Source organism: Enhydra lutris, unplaced genomic scaffold (assembly GCF_002288905.1).
Source record: "Enhydra lutris kenyoni isolate GAN:26980312 unplaced genomic scaffold, ASM228890v2 scaffoldscaffold24, whole genome shotgun sequence".
Lineage (NCBI taxonomy): Eukaryota > Metazoa > Chordata > Mammalia > Carnivora > Mustelidae > Enhydra > Enhydra lutris.
The window spans coordinates 24277831-24301567 of NW_019154108.1; the positions used below are offsets into that span (position 1 = coordinate 24277831).

The 23737-nt window shown below is 35.3% G+C and overlaps 1 protein-coding gene across 4 annotated transcripts in view; it reads right to left on the reverse strand.

Moving 5' to 3' along the window:
- Positions 1-23737, reverse strand: part of LOC111150925 (RAS protein activator like 2) — a 348227-nt gene that overhangs the window by 223413 nt on the left and 101077 nt on the right. For 2 of the 4 annotated variants that reach the window (XM_022508614.1, XM_022508613.1), the window contains exon 1: positions 7917-8691. The exons of the other annotated variants lie outside the window; for them this stretch is intronic. In XM_022508614.1, the coding sequence (XP_022364322.1) occupies positions 7917-8514 (598 nt within the window). In that variant the 5' untranslated portion in view covers positions 8515-8691. Of the gene's footprint in view, positions 1-7916; positions 8692-23737 lie in introns of those variants that run through there. 4 annotated transcript variants of the gene reach the window in all.

The following is a 23737-nucleotide window of genomic DNA, read 5'->3' on the forward strand; positions in this document are numbered from 1 at the left end:
TCTCTGCCTACTTATGATCTCTGTCTGTCAAATAAATAAATAAAATCTTTAAAAAAAGAAAAAAGAAAAAAGAACATCTTCATTGGAACCTTTGGTACAAATTCAATAAGGGAAGTAAACTAAAAATAAAAGTAAGGTTTTTTTTTTAATCAATTATGCCTAATAATTAGCTGAATTTTTATGTTAGTTGGATTTACTGGATTTACTTAAGTATGAGGCAAAAATAATTACTCGTTTTGTTAACATTGGAAGGTAATTTTACTTAGTACATATTAATGAACTAAAAATCCAGGTGAAAATAATTTTAAAAACATAAAGTACCAAAATGAAACAAGCAGAAAAAGTTATCAATAATAGTGACTGCAAAAATTTAAGTCATTTTGAAGTAAAATTGTTAAATTAATAAAAGCACCATAAATGAATTCACTAGAGATAATTTCTTTTTTTTTTCCTAGTAGGCTCCAAGCCCAGCGCAGAGCCTAACATGGGGTCTGAACTCACTATCCTATGATCAAGACCTGAGCTGGGATCAAGAGCCAGAGGTTCAACTGACTGAACTATCCAGGTGCCCCCACTAGAGATAATTTCTAAAGCGTTATTAATATTCTAAAATTTAGAAGAGGATTACATTTTATTCAAAGGGCTAAAAAAGCAATACACAGTTTTGACCTCAAAATCACTTGGTAATAGGATCCAAAAAATATTACTGTGTAATCTGAGTTACAGGTGATTTACCAAAACAAAACAAAAAATGATCCTAACAAAAAGTGTTAGCACACCTCAGCAAAAAACACCTTAAAATAATCGTCCACCATACTTAGGTTATCCCAGAGATTTCAATGCTAGTAAAATAATAGGAAAAAGAATGATTAAAAAAAAAAAATACATCTCAACAGATGACAATTTAATACAACTCAGTATTCAACTTTGAATGATACTCTAAAATATTAAATACAAAGTTTCTTAATGTGAGAAATATATTTAAATCTAGAGTTAAAATCCTATTTTCTGTAATACTGGTTATTAACTCTAAAGATTTAAATAATAATAGGTGTTACCAGCGGTATGTTGCTAAAAATTTAACAGCTACCGCTTCTGAAACACTACCATCCACAACCATCACCACCTTTTGATTTGCAACATTTCTGAGGTATTAATAGCCCTACCATGGTTAATTTGAAGGTATCAATGCAATGTCACTACATGGTAATTGAGAACAGATACACATTAACAGATTGGCTTCTGCATGCTGGCTCCAGTACATCACTGGGCATTAATTTCCATTGAACTCTACTACTTGACAAGCACTGGGCTATAGACTTTACATAGCCCATTCCATTTAATCCTCACAATAAACTACAAAGTATATATTACTTCCTCTTCCAAATGAGGAAATGGAGGCTCTGAGAGACAAAGTAATTTGCACAAGGTCACATTACGAATGAGTGGCAGAGCCAGAATCTAAAAATATTTTTTTTTAAAGATTTTATTTATTTGCCAGAGAGAGAGAGAGAGAGAGAGAGAGAGCAAGAGAGTACACACAAGCAGGCAGAGAGGCAGGCAGAGGGAGCGAGAGAAGCAGGTTCCCTGCCGAGCAAGGAGCCCGATGTGGGACTCGATCCCAAGACCCTGGGATCATAACCTAAGCCAAAGGCAGCGGCTTAACCCACTGAGCCACCCAGGCGTCCCTCTAAAAATATTTTTAATTGTTTTAATTATCGTTCTTCATTCCCACCCATAGTTTTTATGGGTCTGATTTTTAAATGAACTAATTCATTTGCCTACTTATTTGCAGTGCTACAGTAATGGCAATATTTTTTTTGATAAGAGAAGTGAGATCATGACCTGAGCCAATATTTTTTATTGATATTTATTGTAGTACTATAACTGATGACATACAAAGAGTTTGGAAACAGGTCTTCATGTCTCCAAAGACTGTTCTTCTTTCCCCTAAAATATTCTGCTTCTAAAATAAGGAATACTGATTTTAAATATCAGATAAATAATCAGTAATAAACTAGAGCTTTTTTCAGTATAAAAATCAACATACTATATTATCATCTTTAAAATTAACTATCAAGTATGCAATAAAAACAGAGCTCAATCACAAGTATAAAATACGTGATGGTTTATTTTTTCTTTTATTAAAAACATTTTCAAAATCCTGATGGAAAAGTTAAAGAAGTCATGAACAAATGGAAGTGTACATACACACATACAGCTCTTGGGTGGGAAGTCTACATGTTGTAAATAAAAATTGCAATAGTTCTTCTACTAACTAACCAGTTAGTAAATAAAAAGCTAAAATAAAGTACTCTCAGAACTGAGAACACATTTAGTGAATATCACTTAGACAAAACTGGTTATCTTAAGAAATTATTTATAGGGGTGTTTGGCTGGCTCAGTTGATAGAGTATGCAACTCCTGATCTTGTGGTTGTTCGATCGAATTCCACATTGGGTGCAGAGATAACTTAAAAATAAAATCTTAAAAAAAAAAAGAAGAAGGAGGAGGAGGAGGAGGAGGAAAGAAAGAAATGACTGGGCCATCTGGTGGGTCATTCCAATCTGACCTGATTTCGGCTTGAGTCATTATCTCTGCGTCATGAGATCAAGCCCCACTTCGGGCTCCATGCTCAATGGGGAATCTGCTTGAGATTTTTCTCTCTCCCTCCCTACCTGCTCTCTTGTGCTCTCTCTCTCAAATAAACAAATAAATCTTTAAAGAAAGAAAGAGAGAGACAGACAGAGAGAAATGATTCATAAATGTATAATTAAGATTGAAACATTTCTTAGGGACAGTTCTATTTTTTATTAAAAAAAATAGAATTAGGTAAGTTATGTCTACCTCACAGCTAAGAAGAGGAAGAGTCAGAATTTAACCACAGATCTAACTCCAAAATAAGGACTAAACAGTATATTACAATCATAAACCTGCTTGGTACCTGAAAATAAAATTAGAAATTTTAATTACTTAATTAAAATTAAAATCGTTAGTTTGTTACTAAGGATTGTGAATGGTTTTAATGGTCTTCCTTATATTTTTCTCTGAAAAAATTTATACGATGATTTTTTACTTTTAAAATTGGAGAAAAGTTTATTTGATTTTATGGGGGGGAAATGTTATTGCTTACAGAAATGGAAAAATCTGTGAAATAAGAGAAATTCCATTGGGTTATGGACATTGGGGACGGTATGTGCTATGGTGAGTGCTGTGAAATGTGTAATCCTGATGATTCACAGGCCTGTACCCCTGGGGCAAATAATACATTATATGTTAATAAAAATAATTTTTTAAAGAAGAGAAATTCCAGGAAAAATTTTTAAACAGAGACTCTCAGAATATCTTAAACATATGCTGAAGTCATGTAGAAAAGAATAATTTGGTACATATTAATATACAAAATGCAAATATTAATACTGTAATACAAATAGCTAATATTAATAGCTAATTAACAGCAAATATTAATAGCTAATACCCTAGCTAAGTAGGTGTTACACTAAATCACTGAAATGCAGTGATTCTTTTTTTTTTTTTTTTTTTTAAGATTTTATTTTTTTTTCAGAGACAGAACACGCACAAGCAGGGGAAGAGGCAGGCAGGAGAAGTAGGCTACCCATTGAGCAAGGCACCCAATGCAAGACTCGATCCCAGGACTCTGGGATTGTGACCTGAGCCAAAGGCAGATGCTTAACAGACTGAGCCGCCCAGACATCCCTGAAATACAGTGATTCTTATGAGAAATGGCAGAAAGGAACATATTTCTCTGTATTTTGCAGACATCTCTTTTAATTTATAATGAAGAGTAAAGAGCAGGTCCAATTATAGAGATCTGAGGTACTATGTAAGTTCTTATACTAATTAATCGTCACCACTATTTATGAATGCACATCTTATGAACTTACAGTACTTTTGTTTTTTCTAATTTGGTTGATTTCCTAGAATAAATGAGGAAGCTGCTAGTTACTTAATAAAATAATGTGCTATATTCCCAGCACTTAAGAACACTGTCTTAGGACTCAATGTTACAGTTGTTGAATTAATGTATAAAGTCCCTTCCAATAGGATTTTTAATGAAAAATCTGTTTAAAAATTGAATGAGCATATTAAAACAAAGTTATCTAGAAAGAAAAATAGTCTTCTAATTCCCAAGTAAGGGGTCTTTAAAAACATAAACATAAAACATAAAACTGGGAAGACAATATTCTTACTACTATGACATTACAAATAATGTCAGTTTAACCAGACATAAACTATAATCAGAAATAGAGAACTACATGGGGTATATTTAATTTCCTTTCCTTTCCTACTTTCTTTTTTTCTTTTAAGCTTTCATTCCTCTACCTACTGAAAGAGGAAGAAAAATAATTTAGGAATGAAATTACCTCCCAGTAACTTAGAGTTTATATTCCATGTATGTTTACAGTTACATAATTTTTTCTACCGTTTCACATAGCTAGTAAGTGGCAACTAGTAGGCCCTATGATATTTTGTTGATCTGATATGCTGTGATGAGTTTATGGTTACTCCTCTCTTACTGGTGTTTCAATTTACTTCCACTATTGAAAACATGTGGACTTAGTGTTTAGACACTGGCCCAAAGCAGTTGGAATTACTTTCAACTATAAAAAGTGCAAGTTATGGGACGCCTGGGTGGCTCAGTTGGTTGGACGACTGCTTTCGGCTCAGGTCATGATCCTGGAGTGCCGGGATCGAGTCTCGCATCGGGCTCCCAGCTCCACGGGGAGTCTGCTTCTCCCTCTGACCTTCTCCTCGCTCATGCTCTCTCTCACTGCCTCTCTCTCAAATAAATAAAAAATTAAAAAAAAAAAAAAAAGGATTCATGTGCTCATTTAAAAAAAAAGTGCAAGTTATATTTTTTATACTGTATCATTTGACCTACATATTCTCTGACCTACATCAGATAAATTAATATATATTACATAACTGGAGGGTTGAATGTGGAATACTAGTGAAGCCTTTGAGCTTCTCCCTCTTAAATTGGTTAGAGACCCTGACCATGATATATTTCACTGCTTTAAGAATGAGGGTAATTATGGTCAGCTATGGAACAAGAAATCTGTTTATGCTCAGAACATACACATTGCTCAGAACAAGGTTGGGTACACAGAATTCAAGACTAGAACATTGCAATTTACTTACCTATTTTTTACCTATAACACCCAACAATCAGGTATTCTATTTCTTCTTCCGGCTTTTTTTTTTTTAAACTCTATCAGTGTAAGTTTATTTTCCTAACAGAAACAAGATCTAATATATATATTGAACAAATGCTATGTGTCAAACGCTGTTTTACACACTTTAAATACATACTACATTACCTAATGCCTCTTGCATCCGCAGTTCATATTGAGGAAAAAAAGTAACAAACACTCGTAGGTTTCAAAGTAAGAAATATATTGATTTTCTTAACACAGTCTTTAAGACATCTATGGATTAATATTCCGTACCTTGCTATAATACTATAATAGCAACTCTAACGAGAACACTTTATATTCACATGGCATCTGTGAATATATGTTATGTAAACTATAATGTACATAACATTTTCGAATTTTGTCTATCATTTGTGAGGAAGGCATTACTACTCCACGAAGTGTAAAGAGAGATTCAGAGGTGAAACTTCGCAGATGATAACTGGCATAAATGGAAGTAGAATTCAGGTCTCCTGGGCCAATTGTATTCCTTCTCTTGTGGGGAATGAGAAATGCAGGAAGATTCACACCTGCAGAAGGTTAGAAAAGCATGGACATGGACTCTCTGCTGAGTACGACCTACTGCCCACAGAGAAAAGGAGATCTCCGGACAAGAACAAGCTCCAGTCTTTGTATTAAATAGCACATTTCAGTCTTAAGAGCTTGAATCTTCACTGGTGAAGCACTTAGGAGATATCATAGTATTTGTTTAATTAAAATTGTTGATATGACTGGAAAGAATACTTTGTACTGTTATTTAATTACTGACTTGAAATCCCTTCTAATAGCACCTTAAACTTTTATGCTTCCACATGTGTAGTTATTCTATGATTATAAGTGATAAAGAATATTAGGAAATATATTAGGAATGTAATAAATGCAGAATATTTTGTATCTCCTTAAGTAAACCATAAATGTATAAAAAGTAGGGACATAATCTTTAAGCACATCACACACACTAGGCAGTCAATAGCTTGGCAAATTTACTAGAAACTGAAAATTAACTGCAAAAGCCCAAAATCTTTATGAACACCAAAAAACCAACCAAACAAACAAACAAAAAAAACCAACAACAACAACAACAAAAAACCCACCCAAACCTCCAAAATCCTATAGCTTTGTTTTATCAAATGCATACACATTAACTATTGAGAGGCACCGATCCTAAGAATTTATTTCAAACTTTTAATTTCCTTTGATACTCCTTGATATCATCCTGTCATCACCTGCCAAGGAAGCACACATACTGGCATCCAAGGAAATCCAACAACCTAGTCTTCCAAAAATTTCAACATAACGTTAATACAGGCACATCAATAAGATTTTACTCTTGGTAATTATTTATAAACGAAGGGTAAGAAGAAAAAAGATAAACTTAATAGTACCTTTAAAATGCACTAAGCAAAAGAAAATCTAGGGAGGACAAGGCTCAGGAGGAATACTGAATTTGGAAAACAATTTTTTACTGATATGTCACCATTTAGCATTCTTCATCTTCATTTTTATTTTTTTTTAAAGATTTTATTTATTTTATTTGACAGACAGAGATCACAAGTAGGCAGAGAGGCAGGCAGAGAGAGAGAGGAGGAAGCAGGCTCCCCGCCGAACAGAGAGTCCGATGCAGGGCTCGATCCCAGGACCCCGGGATCACGACCTGAGCCGAAGGCAGAGGCCTTAACCCACTGAGCCACCCAGGTGCCCCTTCATCATCTTCATTTTAAAAGAAACTAAACTGTACTCCAAAAACAAAATCCTTCAACAACTCCCATAATTTTCTAAAGAGTTTAAACTTTCATGATTGTGGTCAACTTTACAGTAAAGATATGCTAAAGTATTCTAATAGCAAGAGCTGGATGCAGATATTATCAGAGTTTCAGTGCTGAGGTTTCCAAAAACAACAAACAAACAAACAAATATGGGTCGTAAAGCAGAACTGAAATAGTTCAGCAGATAAGGTCAATCATTTCCAAGGCAATCACATAAAACTTTAAGGGTTAATTTTTTGGATTTAACAATGCTAAAATCAATATAAAACATTTTTAAATTTAAAGAAGTCCTAAATGAGGTTTTTAAAAAAGTGATGATTCTTTTGTCTGAAATGAATCAAATACAAGCTTCTATGTTGTCATCTGAACAAATTCAAAATTTGCATCTCATTTCCATATTCAAACTGTGTATCGTTATGACAGAAGCCAATCAAATTCCAACCAATTAAAAGCTATCAATACAATTCTGCTCTAAATAGTTCTCTCTTATAATATTTGTTAGTTTTTATGAAAAGATAATAATAGAAATTCTGTTTAACTCTCAAATTTCTCATGAGGGAATTATTTGATTATTTCTCCTCCAAATCTAACTTAACTTACAAAAGTATATCAATGGAGATAAATAAGGGTTAAAAAACAAAGCAAAACAAAACAAAACCCTTTTATACAGGCTCTGAAGTAGAATTCAAGAATTTAACATATTAAAAAAAAATCCTTAATTTAACCAAATCTATTCATTACTATTATTTACTATTATTCATTGAAAGAGGATTTCTGAAGTCATGTTTATCACTTGTTAAAAATTCAAATTAAATAAATTTGTTTTATAATGAACAAACAGAATGGTTTATCTTATTATAAAGAACAATTAAAATTTCAATAGTAATTAAAATTGAGCCATCCCTTTTTTCTCCCCTTATTCATCACAATATACCTTCTCTTACTGACTCATTGGTTGATTCTCCTTTTAGACTCAGCATCCTGGAGAAGCCATTGGAAAGAGTAGAGAAAATGCCACGGATGAAATATCCCTGTTGCTCAGATTCCTCTGACCTCCCTGAAGTCGGCCACGGTCTAACAAATCTGATATTGCAGCGGGGTTCTGGCTCTGAAATAGATCTGGTGAACGGAACCCGAAGTGATCGGGTGTTGACCAGGTTCAGCTTCTCTGTTGATGTTCCAAGGACCTCCTTAGCAGAGGAAGAAGCCTTATTGCCAACCATCTTTGACAGGACCTTTTGTTGAGGTTCATCCAAGTCTTTTTTATTAGTCTCCAACCTCTCCCTTTTGCCCCCTTTCCACCTATAGCTGGGATGTGTTTGCCACCGATAAGCACCCAGTGGCTTTCCTAGACTGGAAGCAGCATGTTCATTTTTCTTCCTCTTGCTTCTCACTGGACCACGCCAAGGATAGCTCTTTAAGCTTGCTCCTATCTCTGAATTTGCATCAGCAGGTTCTGACAAAGATCTTCGATAGCTTGGAGGACAAGGTGATGTCTGTCTCTTAAAGATGCTCATCTTCCACGACTCCATTTTTTAACAACTTCTCTAAAATGTTAAGTTTCCTCTACTCTGCAGTCTTTGCAGTCGAACCACACTTGTCCGTGCAGTCCAAAATATTCAACTGCTTAAGCAGCTTTCTTTGTGTGGCTTTGAACCACAGCAGATGTTGCTGCTTAAGAGCTGGTGTCATGTTATTACCCCATTTTCCCAGATCTCCGAAATTTCAGCAGCACCCAAAAATTTCTTGCCTGAAGCAAATAATCTTCAGAGTGCAGCAAAAGTAAAGATTTCCAGAAGATCATCTCGCTTCCTGCTGTAGGTTTCATCTCTGTACTAAGTTTTCAGGAAATGATTTTAAAGAAAATAAGAAGTGAAATAAAAGCGACAAAAAACCCACAAACACCTCTATGGGCCAATAGCAGTTAAGTGTTCACCATGCAAATGACAGTGGGTTAAAAACAGATTGTGAAAGTACTCAAGCTGACATCCACACTTGACGGAAGAAAGAAAACTTGCCTAAAAGTCTGCCCTTGAAGTGACAATTCTTCAGAATAGTTTCTAAAGTCTGTATTTCAGAAATTTAATTTCAAGAAAATCACTGCTATTTATACCACAACTTCTCTCAAAATTAATACTGGTTTTCAACCAATAGGTAAAGTCATATACTATTTTGTTCAAGTAGGCACTGCAAGGAGGAGGAAAAAATGAGCTAAAGAATGCCAAAATTTAAAGCCACTTTAAAAATAACATATACTAGGGAGGATTCTAAAAGCATAAATGGACAGGAAAGAGACCAGGGACAGAGGGTATTTGCTATGAACTACAGCAAAGGAAAATCAAAGTCTTGAGGCAATATTTTGTGGGAACTGGAACACAGGAACATACATATTTAGACGATTTCTAGAAGGGGAAAGTTTGCTTTGTAAATCTAGTTGGAATAAGTTGTCTGGAAATATATTCCCTATCTGTTTAAACAAAGCAATTCCTTTACTCTTCTTTGTGCTGCTTACAACTTTAAAAAAAAGAGCTGACTATTCAAAATTTTGTTAAAGCAAGTACCTTATAGTGAACCAAGATCATGAATGCCAAGTTTTTGGCTGGTTAATTTTTTTTTTTTTTTTCAAATGTCTGCTCATAAACTCCTAAAACCGGGGTTTCAAATGGAAAGCCTGACAGACTTTAGGCCACCAATAAAAGAGATATAACATGGTAATCAAATCACTTTGCAAGTTGCAGAAAAAAATAATTTAACCTGGAAAACTAAAAACGTATTCATGTAGTTGCAGAACACGTACAATGAAAAACCGTCCTCAAATTAAGTCTCGTTACTATAGAAATTGGACAGTTAGTACCTTATCTATTCTTTCAAACATATTAAAATGTTCTAGTTATTTCCATTATCATAAGGCAATAATCCATTCTTTTCTTTATATAGGCTCAAAATTTTTATGTCTATATTAAAGAAATGTTGAAGTACTTGGCCTTCCCAAAAACATAACATGTCAAAGTAGAGTGTCTTACAGTCATAAAACTTTCTCGTTTAAATAAAAAAAAAGCAAAACAAACAAAACCCAGAAATCTGACTTTGCAGAGAAAAACAATAAACATTAAGCTCTAATCTCTATTAATGGTGCATCACACTATCTACAAAAATTAATCTGTGATGAAAATAAACCTAAATGTAACATGTAAAACTGTAAAGCTTAAAAAATAAGCCAAAGGAGAATATATTAGCAAACTGAGGGTAGATGAAGATTTCTTAGAACACAAAAGAGCAATAACTGTCATAGGAAAATAGGAATAAATTTAAATGCACAAAAATCAAAAGCTTCTGCTCAGTACAAAATATATTAAGAAATCAATAAGCAATTCATAAAATGAGAGAAAATATTTACAATACTCACAATTTGTACCACAACATATAAAGAACTTCAACTAATTAGTAAAAAAAGAAACCTAATATTTTAAAATAGTCAAAAAGAGTTGGACAAAACCTTCACAAAGAAAGCTATATGAATGGTCAATAAGCGTATGAAAAAGTACCTAATCTCTTTAGTAATTAGAGAAATACAAATTAAAGCTATAATGAGATATCACTGACATCCAATAGCATGGCTTACATTTAAAGGGCTAAGAACACAGGTGTTGGTGAAGATGTGGAGCAACCAGAAAACTCCTAACTAGCAATAGGAACATAAAATGGTTCAGTTAGTATGAGAAATTGACATTTTCTTTATAAAGATAAACCTAGGGGCGCCTCAGTGGCTCAGTGGGTTGAGCCACTGCGTTCAGCTCAGGTCATGATGCCAGGGTCCTGGGATCGAGCCCCGCATCGGGCTCTCTGCTCAGCAGGGAGCCTGCTTCCCTCTCTCTCTCTGCCTGCCTCTCTGCCTACTTGTGATCTCTCTGTCAAATAAAATCTTAAAAAAAAAAAAAAAAAAGATAAACCTACATCTACCCTGTGACCCTGCAGTTCCACTCAGGCATTTACTCAAGAGAAATGAAAATACACATTCTTGTACTTCAATGTTCACAGCAGCTTTATTTAGAAGAGCCATAAACTGGAAACAACCCAAATGCCCATCACAGTAGAATGGATAAACAAACTGTGGTATTTTCATACAATGATGTACTACTCAGCCAGAAAAAGAATTAACTATTAACAACAACAACAAAACAATGCGGATGAATATCCCAGATACTATGACACCAAAAGAAACTGGACACACAAGAGTAAATACTGTATGATTCCATTTCTATAGAGTTCTAAAACAGAATAAACTAATGTATAATGGAGGGGAAAAAAGCAGTTGTCAGTGATGGAGGACACTATTAGCAGGAAAAGGGCACCAGGAAGCCTTCTGGGGTGATGAAAACTTTCTAAGTCAAGACACAGATAGGAATATGGGTTTATGTAATTACAAAAACCCATTCAAGTAGTCACTTAAGGTTTATGCATTTTGGGGACACCTTGATGGCTCAGTTGTTTAAGCATCTGACTCTTGGATTTGGCTCAGGTCATGATCTCAGGGTTGTGAGATCGAGCCCACACTGGGCTTCATGCTCAGTGTGGAGTGTGCTTGAGATTCTCTCCCTCCCTCCACCTCTGCCCTTCCTCCCACTTGTGGATATGCATGCTCTGTCTCCCCTGACAAAATAAATTATTTTTTTAAATATTTATGCATTTTTCCATAATTAAATTTTACCTTAAAAACTGTAAGCAATACTGAACTTGTAGTTAGTAGGTTTGTTACCCAGTGTTACAGGTATCAATTCTGAAACCATTCTCTGTGTATTTTAAGCTTGAGGAAAGGACTAAACACATTGAAGGGAATAAATGGATGGATGAATGAATGAACGAATACATACATACATACATATATACTAATACTAGAACCAATACTATGTGCCTCCTGATATGTTGAACTGTGAAGGATACATATTTGTATATTATTCTGTAAAAATACACAACCTAAATTTAATCTAATCACAAGAAATATCAGATAACCTCAAATTAAAGATCTGCAGAATAACTATCCTTGCTTCAAAAATGTCAAGGTGAAGGGGCGCCTGGGTGGCTCAGTGGGTTAAGCCGCTGCCTTCGGCTCAGGTCATGGTCTCGGAGTCCTGGGATCGAGCCCCGCATCGGGCTCTCTGCTCTCTAGGGGAGCCTGCTTCCTCCTCTCTCTCTGTCTGCCTCTCTGCCTGCTTGTGATCTCTCTGTCAAGTAAATAAATAAAATCTTAAAAAAAAAAAAATGTCAAGGTGAAGAAAATAAAAGAAAAGCTATGGAACTGTTAATTCAAAGAGGACTAAAAAGAGGTTATTAAAGCAATGCATGATTTTGGGTTAGATCCTGAACTGGGGGGAAAAACAAGCTATAAAGGACATTATTGGTACAATTGACAAAACTAGAATATGGATTATGGATTAGATAACAGAATCATATTAACATTAAATTTCCTGATTTTGATTATTTTCTTAAGATTGCAAAAGAGAATGTTCTTATTCTTAGGAAATTCATACAGAAGTATTTAGGGACATAGGGGCTTGATGTTTCTTATTCTCAAATTAGTCAAGAAAACAGTATGCATAGGAAAGTAGTAAAATAAGATAAAGCAAATGGGGCAAAATGTACACAATTATTGAATATAGGTAAAGGGTATATGGGAATTTCTTGCATTTTAGCAAATTTTCTATAGGTTTGAAATTACATCAAAATAAAATATTAAAGAAGTAAAATTCTTAATTCTGTAACTACTTCGTTTGGGTCTATAATACATACAGAGATCATTTCAGAGTATCTTTTGACTAATATAAAGAAATATCTAGTTACACAGGTTTCTTGGGAGAAGGAGGTTAATCAAGATCATCCCCTATTAAAATATCTCAATGGAAAATTAAGACTATAATTTTGAGGGGTGCCTGGGTCACTCAGTTGGCTATGTTTCTGCCTTCAGCTCAGGTCATGATCCTGGGGTCCTGGAATCAAGCCCCACACAGAGTTTCAGGGTCCCTGTTCAGCAGGGAGTCTGCTTCTCCCTCTCCCTCTGACGTTCCCCACCCCGATTAGTGTACTCTTTCTCCCTCTCTCCCTCCCCCCAATCCTCTCCCTCTCTCTCTCTCATAAAAAAAAAAAAAGAATGTTTCAAAAAAAAAAAAAAAAAAAAAAAGAGTGACCATAATTTTGAGGAAAGTTGCACAGTAGGAGAACTTGAGCCCTGTAATCAACATTGTGAAATTCGGACTCAATGTTAAATGAAAAAATTCTTTTATACACTAAATAGGTAAGGTAAAAATAAGTATTATAGTTTCCTGTTTTTTTAAGATTTTATCTGTTTATTTGACAGAGAGAGAGATATCAAGAGAGGGGACATAAGCATGGGTAGTGGGAAAGAAGCCAGCTTCCACTGAGCAGCGAGTCTGATGTGGGGATCCATCCCAGAACCCTGGGATCATGACCTGAGCCCAAGGCAGACACTTAACAACTGAGCTACCCACATGCTAATTATCATAGTTTCTAACCTCATCAACTCAATTCTTTTGAGGACGTACCACAAATCTTATCATAAACTTCCTTATTAAGGAAGATGGAACTGGAAACACTAAATAACAGAGAAAAAATTCAAGAGAAATCAGAAAGCAAAAGAGCTACAGACAAGGAAGTGACAGTCTCTAAGAATAGCTAAAGGAGAAGATTCATCTCATAGCTGCTGAAGTTTAAGTCAAGTGCTTCAATCATTTCACCGTTACGAAAGCCTAAGAATATTTATGTTAGCTATTTCTCCAAGTTTTATCTTTTATCTGAATTTAAGACAATAACTTACCACTCTACATTTTCTGAATTTTTCCAAATATATATAATGAATTCATGAATTTTTAAGAAAATATTCACAGGATTTATGGTTTCATGAAATTAGAAACAATGACAGTAGTACCATTGAATTACCACATTCACTATAAATCCTACTGTAAAAACTGGCTGCGGATTAAAGTGTCAGTACAAGAACATTTCAACCTCAAGTTTCAATCAACTACTTTAAAATTTTCACAATAATAATAGGTAATATTTATTTTTTTAAAGATTTTTATTTATTTATTTGACAGAGAGAGATCACAAGAAGGCAGAGAGACAGGCAGAGAGAGAGGGGGAAGCAGGCTCCCCATCAAGCAGAGAGCCTGACTCAGGACTTGATCCCAGGACCCCAAGACCACGACCCGAGCCAAAGGCAGAGTCTCGACCCACTGAGCCATGCAGGTGCCCAATAATAGGTAATATTTAAAGCACAACTTTAGGAACTATTCTGGTTACTGTGTCAAAAGAAACATGTGAGTTCTATAAATAAAATGCAAGTATTTACATCTGCATAGAGTAATATTTCAAATTGTAATTGAGCACCTACCACATATCAGGCTCTCTATTAGGACTATAGGAACAAAAAGAGCACTGGGTGTTAGAGGCAACTGATGAATCATTGAAGATTACATCTTTTTTTTTTCTTTTAAGATTTTTTATTTATGTTTTTGACAGAGAGAGACACAGTGAGAAAAGGAACACAGCGAGGGAAGTGGGAAAGGGAGAAGAGGCTTCCCGCAGAGCAGGGAACCTGATAACTCGATCCCAGGATCCTGGGATCATGACCTGAGCTGAAGGCAGACACTTAACGACTGAGCCACACAGGCATCCCTAAATACTACATCTGAAATTAATGATGTACTATATGCTAGCTAACAGACTTTAAATTTTTAAAAATTAAAGTAAACTAAAAAAAAGAACAGGGCAGACGCTGTCCCTATCCTTTTGGAACTGCCTATTGATCAAGAAATGCTTACATTATGGGACGCCTGGGTGGCTTAGTTGGTTAAGCGGCTGCCTCCGGCTCAGGTCATGATCCCAGAGTCCTGGGATCAAGTCCCACATCGGGCTCCTTGCTCAGCAGGGAGCCTGCTTCTCCATCTGCCTCTGCCTGCCACTCTATCTGCCTGTGCTCTCTCTCTCTCTCTCTCTCTCTCTCTCTCTCTGACAAATAAATAATTAAAAAAAAAAATCTTTTAAAAAAATAAAAAAATAAAAAAAAAAAAAGAAAGAAATGCTTACATTAGGAAGGGAAAATTATACAAGGTGTTTGAGAGGTATGTAGCAAGAGGATTTTTACCAAGTCTAAGGCTTAAAGATAGAAGCCACTTCTGAGATTCTGTTGAACTTGAGTTTCTACTATTATAGTCAATTCTACTAACACATGACATGCATTCCGAAAAATCACCACACTATACAAAATTGCACAATAAAACTACAGGGCTTATGGGGAAGATGGGGTTGGGAAGCCACACTCAGGAACCGCAACAATGACACATAAGAAGGACAGGAAGCTAATACAAACTATAGACCATTTTATACACGTTAAATTGTTAATGAACACCTATGTGCTAAAATAAAAATGGCAGGTTTGAAAAAACTTTAAGTTGCCTGTGGAAGTGGGCATCAGAAGGGTTGAGGCTTCTCCTTTTTCAGGATGTAGTGGTAGGAAGGTAATCTGAAATCCGAAAGAGAGCCCAGCACCCTGGGTGGATGGACGTGGCTCATAACACAGTGGAGAGCTGGGGTAGCCGCTAGCTGGTTGACATGTATGCTTTTTGAGTATTTCCTATGTGATATAGTTTAAGTGGATACAGTTTTCTGCGTTCAGCTAGTGTTTCTCAGACAAATGGCATATACAAACACAAAATTCACGCAATGCTCAAATTGTTCCTTAATATCAGCACATGGTACAAGTTCTGGTTTTGAAAACAAGCATAAGAGAACCGACTGTATTTCATCTCTCCTTCCATATACAACTGACCACTAAACCACTGCACAAGTCCACTTATAGTTAATTTTTTATATATATATATAAATACAGTACAGTACTGTAAGTGTATTTTCTCTTCCTTGTGATTTTAATAACATTTTTTCTCTAGCTTATTTTTTTATTGTAAGAATACAGTATGTAACACATACACAAAATATGTTATCGGTAAAGCTTCTGGTCAACAGTAGGCTATTAGTAGTTAAGTTTAAAATTATTAGTAAGTCAAAAATTATTATTAAAAATTATTATTAAAAATTATTAATTCAAAAATTATACATAGATTTTTGACTACACAGGGGTCAGTGCCCTTAACCTCTGCATTACTCGGTGCTCATCACAGTAAGTATACTCTTAATCTCCTTTATCTATTTCATGACTCCCCCACACCCTCTGCACAACTGTTCTCTGTATTTGAGAGTCTGATTTTGTCTCTTTTTTTTGGTTCATTCGTTTCTTAAATTCCACATTTAAGTGCAATTGTAAGGTATTTATCTTTTCTGACTTTTTTTTTAACTTGGCGTAATACCCTCTAGGTCCATCCATGTTGCTGCATGTGACAATTTCTCATTCTTTCTTATGACTGAGTAATATTTCTTTATATATATATATTTATATATATTATATTATTTACAATAGCCAAGATTTGGAAGCAACCCAAGTGTCCATTGATAGATGAATGGATAAAGAACTTATACACACACACACATATCTCACTATGTATTATAATATATATTATAGATATATCTATAATATCATATAGACATGATAGATGAATGGATCCTTGGGTTGCTTCCAAATCTTGGCTATTGTAAATAATGCTATAATAAACATAAAAGTGCTTATATCTTTCCCAATTAGTATTTTCTTTATCTAGATACTCAGTAGTGAATTACTAGATCATACAGTATTTCTGTTTTTAACCTTTTGAGGAACCTCCATACTGTTTTCCACATTGGCTGCCCCAACTGGCTTCCCCACTAACAGTGCACAAGGGTTCCTTTCTCTCCACATCTTCACCAACACTCATTATTTCTTGTTTTTGAGTTTAACCATTCTGACAGGTATAAGGTGATATCTTTGTGGTTCTGATTTGCATTTCCCTGATGACTAATGGTGTTGAGCATCTTTTCATGTGTCTTTTGGTCAGCTGCATTTCTTCTCTGGAAAAATGTCTATTCAGGTCCTATGCCCATTTTTAATAGGCTTATTTGTGGGTTAAAAAAAAAAAAGATTATTTGTGGGTTTGGGGTTGAGCTGTATAAGTTCTTTATACATTTTGGATATTAACCCCATAGTGGATATACATGATTTGCAAATATCTTCTCCCATTCAGTAGGTTGCCTTGTCATTTTGTTAACGGTTCCTTTGCTGTGCAAAAGCTTTTTATTTTGGAGTAGTCTCAAAAGTTTATTTTTGCTTTTGTTTCCCTTGCCTGAGAAGACATTTCTAGAAAGATGTTAAGGCTGACATCCAAAAGATTAGTGCCTGTGCCTTTCTTCTAAAAGTGTTATTGCTTCATCCGTCACATTTTGGTATTTAATCCATCTTGAGTTTATTTTTGTGCTTGATGTAAGAAAGTGGTCCAATTTCATTCTTTTGCATGTTGTTGTCCAGTTTTCCCAGCATCACTTGTTGAAGAGACAGTCTTTTCCTCTCATATTCTTATCTCTTTTGTTGCTATTTTTTTTAGCCATTTTCTTTTTTAACAATAAAATCTATTGATTTTCATTTTTATATTAATTTCTGTAATATATGTAATTTTACAATGAGCATGTGTATTTTTCTCCTTTTGAAAGCAGAAAACTTATTTATATATATACTATATATATATATTATAGTAATATATATACAGAAAATCTATAAACAGCAAAAATAAAAGCCTTAAAATTAACCCAGAGAATTTGAATTAGAGAACAGGGAAGTAGAAAAGTCATCAGCTATCAACTTAACCAACTCTTTCACATGATCAAACAAGGCCAGATCAAAGAGATTTGTCCATAATTACTTAGTTAACAGCAAAACAAACAACAAACAAACAAAACCATGTGTATCCCAATTCCCAGTTCAGGATTCTATAACCTCCTTAAATTAACATTTTTTCCAAATTAACCTTCCCAAGAACATGGTTGAAAATTTTAGACTTAAAGAGCCTAAGTGTGACATTAAGTCCAGTTATTGTAGTGTTATTTAAATGCTAAAATTCTTTCTTTTTTAAAGTTTAATATAGGCTACAATTTTCTCCTTAAAATGTCCTTTCAGATTTACTTCATTCAACTAAGGGAAGCAAGCAGCAATGAAAAGGCAAAACTTGAGCTTTCTCAGTGTACAGTAATCTGCCATCACTTCCTATCTTAAGATACACCTTTTCTACACTGAAATTCTATTCTAAATATCCCACATGCCCTTTGGGAATAGAAGACATGACATATGCTACAATTAACAAAGAGTTCTGGAGTTCTGTTACTAGAACAAGAAAATACATACCTTCTTAGACCCATTCATGAAAAACTTTAAAAATAGGAGCCATTTCTATTAGCTAGAAGAAGACATCTTTCAAAAATATAAAGTCTTTGTTTATACAAAGCTAACTAATTAATAACAAAACATCCCTTTCCTACCTCCTATCACTGGAGCACATCTGCTTCCCGAAGAAACACTTCCTGTGGCAAAAAACTACCTCCCTTCTAAGTAGCAGAAATCAAAGACACACCTGACACGTACACAACTGCTTCTTGTTGAAGAGGCAAAGATACATCTAGAAAGGCCAAATGAAGATTATTTTTAACAGACAAGTGTTGGGATCAATGATCTTTTAAAATAAGGAAGCATTTTAAAATAAAAACAGAAACAATGATGATTCCTAATGCCATTATTAAAGTCTTTTTTAAAAAAATAAAAAAATAAAAACTCTGGTTTCCCCTAACCTCTCTAATCACATCTTCTCTATCAAGTCGAAATCCTGGGAGTTTTTCAAAGCTGGGTCCTTAGACCCACTCCCCAAATTCTCACCATGCGCACCATCATTCCCAGTTACCGTTATCAACTTACACCTCCAGTTCAGAACTTGTCTCCACTGACCAACATATTCATATATTCAATTTGACATTTCGTGCTGAGCTCAAATTCAAAATGTATAAAACCTAATCCCATGGGCTTTTCTTTAAAATCTGGTCTCATTCCAGTGCTCCTTATCCTAATAAAGGGCACCATATCCATTCAGCTATTCAAGCCCTGAACCTCAGTCATCCCCCTCTCTCACCATCAATATACAGTCCATGAGTCTTGTTGAGTTTCCTTCCTATGTATTATTTAATCTATCTACTTCTCGCCATTTCCCCTAAATTAAACTACTATTACTTCTTTTTTTTAAAAAAGATTTTATTTATTTGACAGACAGAGATCACAAGTAGGCAGAGGAGCAGGCAGAGAGAGGAAGAAGCAGGCTCCCTGCTGACCAGAGTCCAATGGGCTCGATCCCAAGACCCTGGGACCATGACCCAAGCCAAAGGCAGAGGCTTTAACGCACTGAGCCACCCAAGCACCCCACTACTATTACTTCTTACCCGGATTACAACCATTATTCTTGCTATAGTTTTTTTGTTGTTGTTGTTGTTGTTTTTAATTTGACACAGAGAGAGAGAGATCACAAGTAGGCGGAGAGGCAGGCAGAGAGAGAGAGAGAGAGAGAGAGAGAGAGAGAGGAGGAAGCAGGCTCCCCACTGAGCAGAGAGCCCGATGCGGGGCTCGATCCCAGGACCCTGGGATCACGACCTGAGCCAAAGGCAGAGGCTTTAACCCACTGAGCCACCCAGGCGCCCCTATTCTTGCTATAGTTTGAAGAACCTTTTCAAAATACAAATTTATGGTATCCTGTTTAAAACCTTTCAAATGGTTTCCCACTACTCTTATAAAAAGCTGCACAAAACAAGCCAAATTCCTTAACATACCCTGGTCCCTAGCTACCTCACCGCTTTAGCTTCCCTCTTAAAGACAAACTTAAATCCTTTTAGTCCTTCATACTAGCCACTTTGCTTCCCACCACCGGAGTCTTGCTCACATTGCTCCCACTATCTATGGAAGGATCTTCCTCCCCTCATCCACTGCCTACTATGCTTCTGATTCTAATTCAAGTGTTGCCTCCTGGAGGAGGCCTGTCCTGATGCCTCCCTAAGTCAAATCTCTCTATTATAGCCCTTCACAGCCTCATGCATCTATTATAACTTCATTTGTATTTGGACATTTCTTTGTGAGATTATTAATCAATGCCTGTCTTACCCACAAGGCTATAATCTCCATGCCTGTTTTTATTATCCATAGTGATCCCCACTGCTTGGCAATGATGGGCACTCAATAAATATTTATCAAATTAATAAAATCTGACAAAGATCTAGAATAAAGGTACCTAACTTCAGACTAATAGCACCTACTTAACATTATCTCTGATACCATAAAGATCACATCAAAATATATACTGGGGGGAGAGGGGGGCAGAGTAGGGAGAGAAAACAGTCATAATACACTGCAGGGAGTTGTTTTCCTTGAACCAAGCAGTTATTTGTTTCTTCAAGGATATGGATAGTGAGAAGTATTAAAAGAGGAAAATAAGAATAATGCAAAATGGGAAGAGGACAAGAAAGAGGCATGAAATAATGTTCTAATTGTTAAGAATTTTTGTTCCAGAAATACATATTTAGTTAACGCAGAAACTATTATCTTAAGTCACACATATATATGAGGCAACATAGGTTGTTAGTTACAAGGAAACAAAGAGTAGATCCATCTCAGGCCACATCACTCTAAGTAAAGAAGTGGTATATCAAGTACCTGTGTCAGTCGCTGAGAGAAAAGAAAGAAAAAAATTTAAAGAAACTAAGAAAGGTTAAAGAATTTTCAAATAGTATTAAGTTTTATGAAGCATAATGCAATAAAATCATGTCCTCAGTGTTTCAGGACAGTACTGATTATTTAATTTTCATTCTTCTCAATAAAAAGGACTTATACAAATTATAAACAAAAGTACTTTATTTTACTGTTGTAATACTTTCCAGCAAATAAATTTTTAACCAGAAAAAAAGATAGAAAAAAGGACTTGTGGCATTTATTGTGGTCTTTAACATTCGCCTAATACAGGCTCCATGTTTATCCTATGAACCATATTCAAAGGGCATTACAGAGCTGGCAGGTGGAATTAAAATGCAACAGTAGATTATCAGTCAATGTTTGTGAAGGACAATCAATAAAGGTAATTACCACATGAATCTACACTGATTTATGTCATGGCAGAATAATCTGGAATTGTAGGGATGTATTCCCTCCAAAGTGATCGAGATTTAAATATATTTTTTTCACTGCTTCCTGTTTAGCTACAGAAATCTGATCGTACTAAGAGCCTTTATTCCTTTAAAAAATAATTTCCCTGATTCTCAAGTTGTGACTCAGTCTGACCATGTCTATTTGCCTTCTGCCAGGATCAGCTTCTCTGTGGGAACTGGAAATGTATGCATACCCAAGAAGTGATGCAAGAGCTGAACTTTCCCCAAGGGCAGTGCCAGCATCCTAGGACTTCAGACTTCTGTACTTCTTCCTCTCCTGAACCACCCTCTAGGAGATGGAATGCAAAAGAAATCGTGCAGCCTCAGAGGAAAGTACTAAAACTTATACATTCATTTGCCGATTTAGTCACACTTTCAAGGGAAAAGACTAGGCCTCTACATTCCTTCCCACTTCCATCCCGTTAGATTCATTTTTAGCTTTGGAAGCTTGTCCATTTATTGACTTAAGCTTAAGCTAGGTAAATATGATCTATGAATCTATTCCTCTATCTCTGAAGTACTGGTTTTATTATTTAAAGAAAAATTTAAATCCACTTCATTATAGATCTGTCATCTCTAACGGCTGTCCTAAACTCATCCCAGACTGACCCGGAAGAGACAAAACTATGAAACGCTTTTAATTTTAAAGTAGTTAATATGTTTTTAAAATTTCTTCTTCCTTCATGCCTCTATTGCACTAATGCATTTTCCTTTGTATTTCAGTTTAATGTATTTCTGACTTATTCACAAGACTTTCATCTCCTCTTGTTCAAGCTCAAGGTACCTAGCAGAATACAGAGTAGGCTGTGTCAAATTTGCACTGAAATAAATTAAAGGAGTATGATAGGATACCAGACTTTTACAGTTGGCCAAGGAGAAGAAAAAAAGAAACAAAGCACAAAGTTACCTTAAAACTTGTGGGGCACTAGCTTTCAGCCCATTCCCCATCCTGACATCTATCTCCTCCGCCAAAAATTATTTAAACCACTGTTGCTGGCAAGTTAGCTTAAGTGGTTTGAGTTTTTGTTTTATTTGTACCCATGTACTTTTTCTCTCCCAATCTGTGTTATATAGTTAAGAAATGTGTGTGCATTCATTTGTCTTTCAATCAAGGTTCTTTTCTTAAGAACTTAATTCACATAAGTCTAACCTTTGAGACTAAGAAACTGGCCCCTCTTCTTTCCACAAAATGAAGTTTTCCTTCATCCAGTATGTGTTAATAATTAGAGCCTTGGCATTTTGCTGCAATTTATTCATTTCTCATCTCATTCATTAAGCTGACCATTTTCATATTGTCTGCTATATGCCACAAACCGTGATAGGTCCCCCAGCTCTTAACAAGCGTTTTTACAATTTAAGTGAAATAAATAAATTAAAACGATAACTGATACGATGAAGGCCTCTGTGGATGAAGTGAAAGCACAGAGGATGGATTACCCAAGTCAGCTTGAGGAAATCAAAGGACATTTTGCAGAGAAGGTAATATTTCAATTGCGAGTAGGCAGGAATTTACACTCAGTGAAGGCAAAGATATAAACAGTAGAAAAGGAAATCTTATTTCAAATAATTTCTATTGAAATCAGCACTGCTAAAAGCTTGGATCTCAGACCTCTGGTAGTCCACAAACTATGTGCCATGAGGCTGAGTCAAGATGAATACAAAAATAGAGAATAAGTGTTTAGAAACCTTCACAGAAATGTAATAGAACAATTTTATGTCTGTTGAATCCAATAAAAAAAAAGGTAATTTTTTATTTCATCTCTCTAGTTATTAATTTTTATTGTATTTTGCTAAAGCTTTAGTTCCCAACACACTGAAAATCTTTAAAAACACACACAGTTTGAGTAGTGCAGTTACTAAAATGCATCTAATTCTGACTATAACTCTCATATTGTTCCCTATTTTAAGCTTCTTTTTGGATCTCCAGGGAACTCTGAGAGGCTTATCCCCTGACTTCAGGAAGAACTTCATATGTCAATTAGATGATCCATTTTAATTAAAGGATCAAGCTAACAATTCAGCAATGCTGACCAAACTCCTTGAACATTTTACTAGAGGGATGAACAGCTGGTTCACATACTTTGGCACATGTTATCACAAGTAGAAGCAACTAGATGGTGGTAGAATATTTTTCTACTTAATTTTTCTAAAACTTGAAGCCATTAATCCTTCCCACCCTTTTGTGAAATAGGCCTTTGCACATCCTTGGAATCATCTTTCTTTAAAGCATAAAAATACACATAAGAAATAAGACATGTTTGATTCAGATATAAACTCAAATAGGGACAGGTCTTTACTATCTAAAAGCATATGCTCTAAAATGGAAAATTCGGGCGCCTGGGTGGCTCAGTGGGTTAAAGCCTCTGCCTTCGGCTCAGGTCATGATCCCAGGGTCCTGGGATCGAGTCCCGCATCGGGCTCTCTGCTCGGCGGGGAGCCTGCTTCCTTCTCTCTCTCTCTACCTGCCTCTCTACTGACTTGTGATCTCTCTCTGTCAAATAAATAAATAAGATCTTTTAAAATAAAATAAAATAAAATGGAAAATTCACAGTGAATGCCTATTCCTGCTATAAATGGGGTCTCCCCCCTCCC